The 9,675-nt window shown below is 41.5% G+C and overlaps 1 protein-coding gene across 1 annotated transcript; it reads left to right on the top strand.

The window, feature by feature from the left end:
* The first annotated feature begins 200 nt into the window (after positions 1-200).
* LOC141230957 (gastrula zinc finger protein XlCGF66.1-like) lies at positions 201-9,416 on the top strand. The gene is made up of 8 exons (XM_073667658.1): positions 201-302; positions 398-468; positions 1,077-1,226; positions 1,356-1,532; positions 1,607-1,730; positions 1,814-1,879; positions 2,967-3,057; positions 7,324-9,416. The coding sequence occupies exons 3-7, from the start codon at positions 1,149-1,151 to the stop codon at positions 2,969-2,971; spliced, it is 450 nt and encodes a 149-aa protein (XP_073523759.1). The 5' UTR covers positions 201-302; positions 398-468; positions 1,077-1,148; the 3' UTR covers positions 2,972-3,057; positions 7,324-9,416.
* The last annotated feature ends 259 nt before the right edge of the window (positions 9,417-9,675 follow it).

The following is a 9,675-nucleotide window of genomic DNA, read 5'->3' as shown; positions in this document are numbered from 1 at the left end:
TTTATGGGGCGTTAAAAGGTAACTTATTGGACGCTACCTCTGGCCCGGCCTAATAGACCTTCATACATTGCAGGCCCAGACACCATTATTAGGCATTTCAGTATTGTAGGAACTAGGCAGCCCCATACTATCGAGTACTTGGGGAGGAGGGGCACTGAGCCGGACTCTGTCACACCTTCTTAGATGCCATGTTTGCTTTTTGCAGGACAACACGCACAGTACCAGGAACTAGCGGTGGACACCGTGTTCCTCTAAGCCACTACGTGCAGCACCGCTTTATAACCAGGAACTAGGGGTCACAGGTATGCTACGTCCAGCTCTATTCTGGGTATCTCTGCCTCCACAGTCCCTCTCAGCTGTTAACTCTTAGTCTGCCACTCTCTGCTCTTTTCTGCAGACCCAAGCAACCAGTGTCACTATATCTCCACACTTTTGAATTCCTACCTTTGAACACCATCCAGCAATCTAGTAGGTGTCAGCTCTCTTCAATTTGTATATATACTTGCTCTATACTATGATGTTGTATCCGCATTAATGGGGTTTGACGAAATATTATACACTGTGTGACAGCATGTTTATTGTTCAGGTTAAACAAGAGATATTATCATGTTATTGCACTATGATCCATTTGTATATGCTTTTTTATTTTATTATTTATTATTATTCTTTTATTTATTGTTTTGTTCTTTGTGCAATTTCCAACAGTTACTGATGAAGGTCAGATCGACCGAAACGTTTACTTTTGTTTTTGGACTGCATTAAAAAAAAAAATTTCTATAAGAACCATTGAGTGCCGAGGTTATTCTCAATGTCAATTCCAGTGTCAGAGAATTAGACGAGAATTGGCTTTATGGAAGATGAGTCTATGAGAAACGTGTTCAGCTACAGACTCCGAGGAAGAAACTGCTTGTTGTATGTGGCCTAAAATATATAGGTTTTATTACTAGATGTAAAGAAGAAAACTAAATACTGTAAAATAATAAATCTCCTCATGTTTCCCTTTATTATCTCCAATAGATGTATTATTACTCAGAATTCTTTATGATGTTACATCGGCTCATCATCTTCTCATTCAGGTCCCTACAATACCAGATCCTCTCAGTGAAGATCTTCTATATAAGAAAATTTTCCTGATTTATCCATCAAAGATGGCTATGGACAGAGACAAGATGGCGGAGAGGATATTACACCTCACCCTAGAGATCCTCTTCCGTCTTACTGGAGAGGTGAGAGATTCTGATGACGTCACATTACATCATTCTTATCTATGGGAATAACAGATGGACAGAACTGAAGAGGTGAGGACTCTGGAAATGTCTGGAGGGAGATTTATTAATGTGTCTCTCCATAACCAGGATTACACAGTAGTGAAGACCTCTAGTGAGCGCTGTCAGGTCCATATGTCTGAGGGATGGGGAAGACCCCTGAGCCCAATCACGAGGCCTCCACCTCACCCCCTGATACATGAGGACATCAATGACCAGAAGATCCTAGAACTCACCTATAAGATGATTGAGCTGCTGACTGGAGAGGTGACACTGCTGGGACATTATACAGTAACGCTATGGAGGGATCGGGGGGATGACGGTATCATTGTATGTATCAGGTTTCTATAAGGTGTCAGGATGTCGCTGTCTATTTCTCCATGGAGGAGTGGGAGTATTTAGAAGGACACAAAGATCTGTACAAGGACGTCAAGATGGAGGTTCCCCAGCCCCTCACATCACCAGGTAATAGACAGGACTAAATACACACGGCCTATAATTATCTGTATGTAAAGAATGAATTCAGTCCCTGTATGTGTTTCCTCCAGATCTATCCAGTAAGAGGACAACACCAGAGAGATGTTCCCGTCCTCTTCTTCCACAGGACTGTAAGGGTATGTGCACACGATGCAGAAATGAAGCAGAAAATTTCTGCATCTCCCTGGCAGAAAAAACGCATGCGGATTGTACATGCATTTTTCCTGCGGAATACATGCGGATTCACATGCGTTTCCACATGCGTTTCCGCATGTGGATTGACAAGCGCTTTCCAGGCTATTTTAGCATCACCTGGAAAGTGCTTGACAACTAGGTCACACTATATAAATCCATGCAACCGGCATGGATTTATATAGTGTGACCGTATAAGAATGTTTAAAAATAAAAAAATAAAGCTATACTTACCCTCTGATGCCCCGGTGTGTGCTGCCGCGTTCGTTCCTGGCTTGTTCCTGGCTGCCGGGATATCGCGAGACACTGCGCTGAAGGGCCTGCGGTCACGTGACTGTGACGTCACCGAAGGTCCTTCAGTCTTGCACGCGAGCAGAGGGAAGGAGACCGGGGGCCGTCAGAAGGTGAATATATCTTTATTTTTTGTTTTACAGCTTTTTAAATGGTACCTGGGTGTGGAGGAAAGTCTCATCTTCTCCACACCCGGGTACCATCCGCACATTAGAACGCGCCAATAACGCAAGTACAAATGCAGTCTTGTGGAATTGGCGTGTTCTAATGCAAGTCAATGGCGGCGAAAACGCCGCGTTTACGCAAAATTAATTGACATGCTGCGGATTTTTGAGCGCAGCGTTTACGCTGCGGAAAAATCCGCATCATGGGCACAGCACATGCGGATTTCAATTGGGGAACATTGCTGCCCTTCTACCATGCATTTTTAATGCATTTCCGCGGCGTTTATGCAGCTGCAAAAACGCCGCGGAAACGCATTAAAAATGCATCGTGTGAACTCAGCCTTAACAGGAAGATCCCAATGTTCCTCAGGATCATCAGGTAGATGGAGAGAAGGTGTCATGAGATCTCCCCTATGATGTGTAGACGGCTGTGAAGGTCTTGTGTTCAGTCTTGTTTTATCCACCAGTATTATATGTTTTATACTTGTGTAATGAGAACGGTGGAGATGGCAGGATTAGAGCCGATCATAGATGGGACTTCTCCATCTGTCTGTGACTTTTACAATATTTGTTTCAGGGTGAAGATCAGACCCATATTAATACTACAGAGACATATGTGAGGGGTGATGAGCGGTGTAAAGAGGAGATTCCTACATATGACTACCCAGGTGAGTACTGACCACTAAATACAGAGTAACAGAATCTTCTCAGCCAGGCTGTGGCTGCTTTATCGGTCGTGTAGTCCGGCCATATCACAATTGTGTGATCACCATTTTGCCGCTAGAGCATGACATTCTCCACTGGTTACTCATTTATTACTGATGAAGACTGTTGAGTTTGATCATTTCAGTAGATGTGTTATTGTCTATAGTCACAGTTTTGACTACAGTAGTTAGTGCCCAAAATACTCTGATTTAACCTCTTCCCGCAGACAGTTTTGTGTTCCTAATCAGGCCCCATTTTTCAAATCTGACATGTGTCACTTTATGAGGTGATAAGTGTTGGAATTCTTCACTAAGGATAATGGGAAACAAATGGACCTTACAAATTATTTTACATCTCTTGAATCTAACACCCACGGTTCAGCGCAGGCTCCGGCGCACAGCCCACACTGAACCGAGCCCATCTCAGCAGATGAATACAAGTGATATGTGCCCGCAACAGCCGCGCATGGCACAACCCTATGGTTGTCATGTCCTGATTGCTATGAGCGCCGCCCAGTGGTCGACACTTATAGCAAGTGAGCATTTCTGCTGCATACAGAGGATCTGCTCGTCGCCTGTATGCAGCAGAGCCGATCGGGCAAGTGCTGCTTCTAGTCTCCCATGAAGACTATTGAAGCATGCAAAAAGTAAAAAAAAATGTTTTTAAAAATATAAAAAAAATAAAAAAATTTAAATCACCCCCGTTTTGCCCCATTCAAAATTAAAAAACAAAACAAAAACCCACATATACATATTTGGTATCGTCGCATTCAGAATCGTCCGATCTATCTAACAAAAGAATTAATCCGATCAGTAAACGGCATAACGAGAAAAAAATTCTAAACTCCAGAATTACATTTTTTTGGTCGCCGCAACATTGTAATAAAATGCAAAAACGGGCGATCAAAACATCGCATCTACCCCACAATGGTATCAATAAAAACGTCAGCTCGGCACGCAAAAAATAAGCCTTCATTCTGCCCCAGATCACGAAAAATGGAGACGCTATGGGTCTCGGAAAATGGCGCCATTTTTTTTTTTTTTTAGCAAATTTTGGATTTTTTTTCACCATTTAAATAAAAAAGAACCTGTACATGTTTGGTGTCTACAAACTTTTAATTACCTGGAGAATAATAATGGCAGGTCAGTTTTAGCATTCAGTGAACGTGGTAAAAGAAACTCCAAAAAACAACTGTGGAATTGCTTTTTTTTGCAATTTGACCGCACTTGGATTTTTTTCCCATTTTCCAGTACACAATATGGTAAAACCAGTGATGGTGTTCAAAAGTACAACTTGTCTCGCAAAAAATAAGCCCTCGCACGGCCATATTGACTGAAAAATAAAAACGCTATAGCTCTGAGATACACAAAAATGGAAAACGCCATGGTTGTTAAGGGGTTGATGCAAATTTTGCTGAAATAGTTTGCAGACACAATGTATTGAGGGCACTGTTCATGGTCACCTGGCAGCTCAAAACATGGCCACCACAAAAAGGCTTGGCACTATCTACCCCGTTTTCCAGATCCCTGGGATTACTTTGCCCATCACGCTTTAACCCCTCTACATGGATCTGGACTTACACAGAGACCCCTAGGCTTGGGCCACGGTGTTACCTGCTGTTCTGTGGAGTGAGATGGGAAGAAAAATAGTCAGGTAGCCGGGTCAGAACCAGGAGGGCAAAGAAAATACAAAATCAGAAGACCCAGGAGTAGTCCATAAATGGGCCGGGGTAACAACAGGAAACAAATACACAAGTGGGGAGCAGAGCACAAAGAACTGAACCAGAGGAGAACAAGGCTGTATCTGGCAGCTTCCGCAATATGCTTTGAGCTTTAGTAGGGTGTGGTGCTTTACAATTGGCTGAAGCAGGGAGCAGATTACGCCAGCTGGACAACACACACCCATACTGCCAGACTGGATGGTACTACAGGTCCCATGCACCCTAGCCTGCACCACCCAGAGCTTCTGGTTCCAATGTCTCCATCACTAGTGCCGCCTCCAGAATGAATAAGGTGGCTCCTGGTTACAAAAGCAGACGTCGCAGGGGCAGATCCCAGAGGAGATGGGACACACATTTTGCAGAAGCACACAGCGGAGAATAGATTTTCTTGTTTCAAATGTGGGAAATGTTTTAAAGAGAAATCAGACCTTGTTAGTCACCAGAGAACTCACACAGAGGAGAAGCCATTTTCATGTTCAGAATGTGGGAAATGTTTTTTTTTGGAATTCATCATACAGGGGAGAAGCCTTTTTCATGTTCAGAATGTGGGAAATGTTTTAACCTGAAAGCGCATCTTCTTGGCCACCAGAAAATTCACACAGGGGAGAAGCCTTTTTCATGTTCAGAATGTGGGAAATGTTTTGTAGATTAATCAAGTCTTATCAGACATCAGAGAACTCACACTGGGGAGAAGCCTTTTTCATGCTCAGAATGTGGGAAATGTTTTACAGAGAAATCAAGTCTTCTCAAACATCAGAGAACTCACACAGGGGAGAAGTGTTTTTCATGTTCAAAATGTGGGAAATGTTTTACACAGAAATCAAATTTTGTTAGGCACCAGAGAACTCACACCGGGTAGAAGCCTTTTTCCAGTTCAGAGTGTGAGAAATGTTTTAACCACAAATCAGATTTTGTTAAGCACCAGAGAACCCACACAGGGGAGAAGCCTTTTTCTTGTTCAGAATGTGGAAAATGTTTTCTGAATAAATCTCTTCTTAGTCACCAGAGAAGTCACGCAGGGTAAAAACATTTTTTATTTTATTAATATGAGAATTTTTTTGCTTGAAAATCAATTCTCAATTCTTTTTTCATGTTCAGAATGTTGGAATGTTTTAATCGAAAATTGTATCTTCTTAAAGGGGCTTTCCACTACTCCCGTTGTTATGCCTCATGTTTGCCTTGATTAAATAAAAACACTAATACTCAGATCCTGTGCTGGCGCTGTTACAGCAGTGTCGGGACTCACGTTCCTGGGGCTCACTTGAGGTTGTTATATCACACGAGCCCTGCGCCTAATCAGTCTCCGCTTCACTGTCACTACCTTCGGACATATTGAACATCAACACAAAGCCAGGGCAATGGATGCTATCTGACTTCTTTGTGAGGTTAGATTTGTTTGAAAGTGGGGACAGTGACGCCAGCACTGATTGGGAGCAGGGCTTACATGACGTAACAACCTCACATGAGCCCCGAGAATGCAAGTGATAGGAGGTTTGTGTAAGTGTTTTTATCTTAATAGGAATGACAGACAAGAGGAATGAGAGGGGGTTGTTAAACCCTTTTAAACATCAAAAATCCCACAGAGAGATAAGTCATTATCATACATAGAGTGTGAAAAATGAATTACTGGAAAACTCGTATTTTGTTGACCATCAAGAATTAACTCAAATGGGAAGAAACTATATATGTTACTGACAAATTGTACAAAAACATAACAATCGTATAATTAAATGAGAAAGGGAAATTACCTTAGAACTTACCATCATTTTTGGCCTATAAGATACACTTTTAGCAAGAAACACATCTTGCTAATAAATGAGTAGGTCTTATAGACTGGAGGCAGCTTCCTGTAACAGAGGAGAATTCTGAGACACTGTCCTTCCTGATCACTGAGAGAACTGCTCTCTCTCCTTTAGCCCCAAATTTATGTAACTGATTGGTGTAGAGCAGGAAAGGAAGGTACCGGGACCTTCACAGAGGTTGCACGTCCAGAGTGAGCAGCTGATGGACCTTATATCTGATTAGCTCAAGGACCTTTCAGATCATGTAACACTGTTTTACACATATTTTCAAAAGTTGTCAGGTTTAGTTATGAAATGAGCCATTTCTTAATGATTTTGACCTTCTGAATTAAAATCTGACAGTGAAGGGGGCATGACTTGGCATCCGAAGAAGATTGCCTCTTGACTGCAGTGCTCTGGCAGCCTGTGCCATTATTTAGCGACTACCTCAGCACCTGTCCTATTAATATAGCTCCAGCACTGTCCCATTACCCAGGGACGATGACCAGACTGCTCCATCCATGATATGGTTATTGACAAAGCCTTAGGGTCCTGCACCCTAAACATCTTCCAAAGATGGCTCCACGTGATGTCCTAACCAGAATCCACTTCTTTCATATTAAAGAGTACCTGATCTTCTGCTCAAGAAAGAAAGGGAAACTCCCCAAAACTTTCAACCAAGTGAAGATTTTCTATGATGTGTCCTTTACTACCATTTGCTTTTGCAGGAATCTGTTCCCCATTACCTCTAGTCTCAGGGAGAATGCGATCATTTACAGTTGGGACTTCCCCTTAAATCTCCTCATTAACCACAGCAATGCCTGGCACTCCATCACAATATACGAAGAGGGTAGAGACCTACTGAGAAGATGGGACTTCAACATCTCAGATCATCCTCCAGAGGAAAATTTGAACCCATGTCGCAGGGAGAACGTCTGGCAAACTGTCCCTTCCAGAAAAACAGGAAAAGATGGCTGAGGTTACTTAGGCATGTATTTGGGTGTCTGTTGGAGTTGTGTGCCTACCTCTGCATCGACAAAGTACTCTCACATAATTGACCTCTTATTTGTCTTACTTATGTTTTAAGTTGTTTTTTCTTTTTTCTTTTTTTCGTTTAGTCTATCTGTGGTTTTAGTTAGAGTAACTGATATTCCCCTTATTTTGTTAGTGTCTTAAGTCTATCTCAGATGGCTCTTAACCCTTTACGACCTTGGACGTATCCATACGTCCAGGTCGGTAGGTACTTACCGACCTTGGGCGTATGAATGCATCCAGCCCCTGTGTGCACATGATCAATCCACAAAAAAGCAAGTCCCCCCCACTAAGGTCCGTCATCTGTCAATTGAAATATACTGGTAGTACAAAAGCTCTGGAAAAGCGTTATGGCTCCTCGTCCTCCCAAAAGAAATTCAGCAAATTCTGCGCTCCCAAATCCAAATACCCCCTCCCTTCTGAGCCCCAGTACTTAATCTTTAATGCACATTTGTCAGGGTGATAGCATCCTGACACTCCTTTATTATTCACCAGCTTTCATTGAAGCTTTGCAGGTGATAAGAAACCACTGGAACGTGATGAAAATAACATAGTTCATTTAGCATCATAGGATCCTCGTCCTGTGCAGTCCTGGTGGTCAGTGGTGAGAATGTATTGTAATTGACACAGTCTATTATCACTCCGCCTTCACATCATTGTTGCCTTCTGGGACTTCCGGAAAGCGGCTGTTTCTTCTTGTAACTTTTGAGAATCTCTGGAATTTAGAAATATCAAAAGTCTTTATTAAGATAAAATTCATAATTGCAGTAACTTGATTGAAGTCTTCATTCCCTAATCTAATACCAAATCTGGCAGCTTCTTAACCTATAATATCACAGTGTAACATAGCAATCAGTAATATTCATCAAATTGTTATCAAAATATTAATATAAATTATGTTTGGAATAATAAATCAATAATAGATAATTCATTATTAACCAAGTTTTTCATGTGATAGAACATTTTTATATAATAGGTGTAATTACTTTTTCAACCCATAAGTGTCAGTGTGTTTTGATGTAACAAGTGTTTATATCTTTACTAGAATGTTGTGTACTGTGTAAAGGTCACTAAACTTCTCTATGTACGGTATAAAGGTCAATATAATTCCTTATGTTTTGTATAAGCATCACCATAATCCTTTGTATACTGTACTAAGGTCAGTACATTGATCTACTGTATATACACTATAAAGGTCATTAAAATGCTCTGTGAAGTATATAAGACCCTTAGAATGCTCTGTACATTGTATAAAGGTCACTAAAATGCTCTGTGCTCTGTACACGTTAATAGAAAACTCTATACACCATGTAAACACCAATGCGTAGCTTATAAAGGTTGCTAGAATGCTATTTATACTGTACTAGCTGTACTACGCGGCTTCGTCCGGGTTAATAAATGGTGTTAGCAAAATAGAATGTGTTAACAAAAATTTATTCTCCACACAAAAAAAACAAAACAAATAGAAATGTAATTATTAAGAGACCATATCCATTTTTCCTATCTGAACTTTAGAATTATCCTGATAGTTTATGGTCTGACTGGTAACAAAAGCCAACATGTTTCAAATCTCCAACCATTTCCTGTGCCCTGGTGGAAGAAATAGCAATTCTCTTAGTGGCAAGTCGGCCTTCTCTCTGCTGAGATGACTCATTGGCCCTTGAGGAAGCAGCTGTTCTTCTCTTATCTGCAAGCCTCGCTTCCCTCTCCTCAGAAAGTTCATTGGCCTTTGAGGAAGCAGCTCTTGTTTTCATGTCTGCAAGCCTCGCTTCCCTCTCCTCAGAAAGTTCATTGGTTCTTGAGGAAGCAGCTCTTGTTCTCTTTTCTGCAAGCCTCGCTTCCCTCTGCTCAGAAAGTTCATTGGCTCTTGATGAAGCAGCTGCTGTTCTCATGTGTGTCAGCCTTGTTTCTCGGTCTTCACATTTTTCATTGGCCTGTAATGCTGCTTTTCTTTTCGCATCAGCTGACATTTGTGCCATGAAATTCCTTTTCTTATGAGGCATTATTGTGGTAAAAATAGTCTGTAACTGGCAGTTTCTATATCCTCT

This window comes from Phyllobates terribilis, unplaced genomic scaffold, assembly GCF_046119375.1.
Source record: "Phyllobates terribilis strain yellow unplaced genomic scaffold, ASM4611937v1 Scaffold_500__1_contigs__length_1315687, whole genome shotgun sequence".
In the NCBI taxonomy this organism is placed as follows: domain Eukaryota; kingdom Metazoa; phylum Chordata; class Amphibia; order Anura; family Dendrobatidae; genus Phyllobates; species Phyllobates terribilis.
Note: the sequence above shows the minus strand (reverse complement) of the source record. Positions and strands in the feature narration are given on the sequence as shown.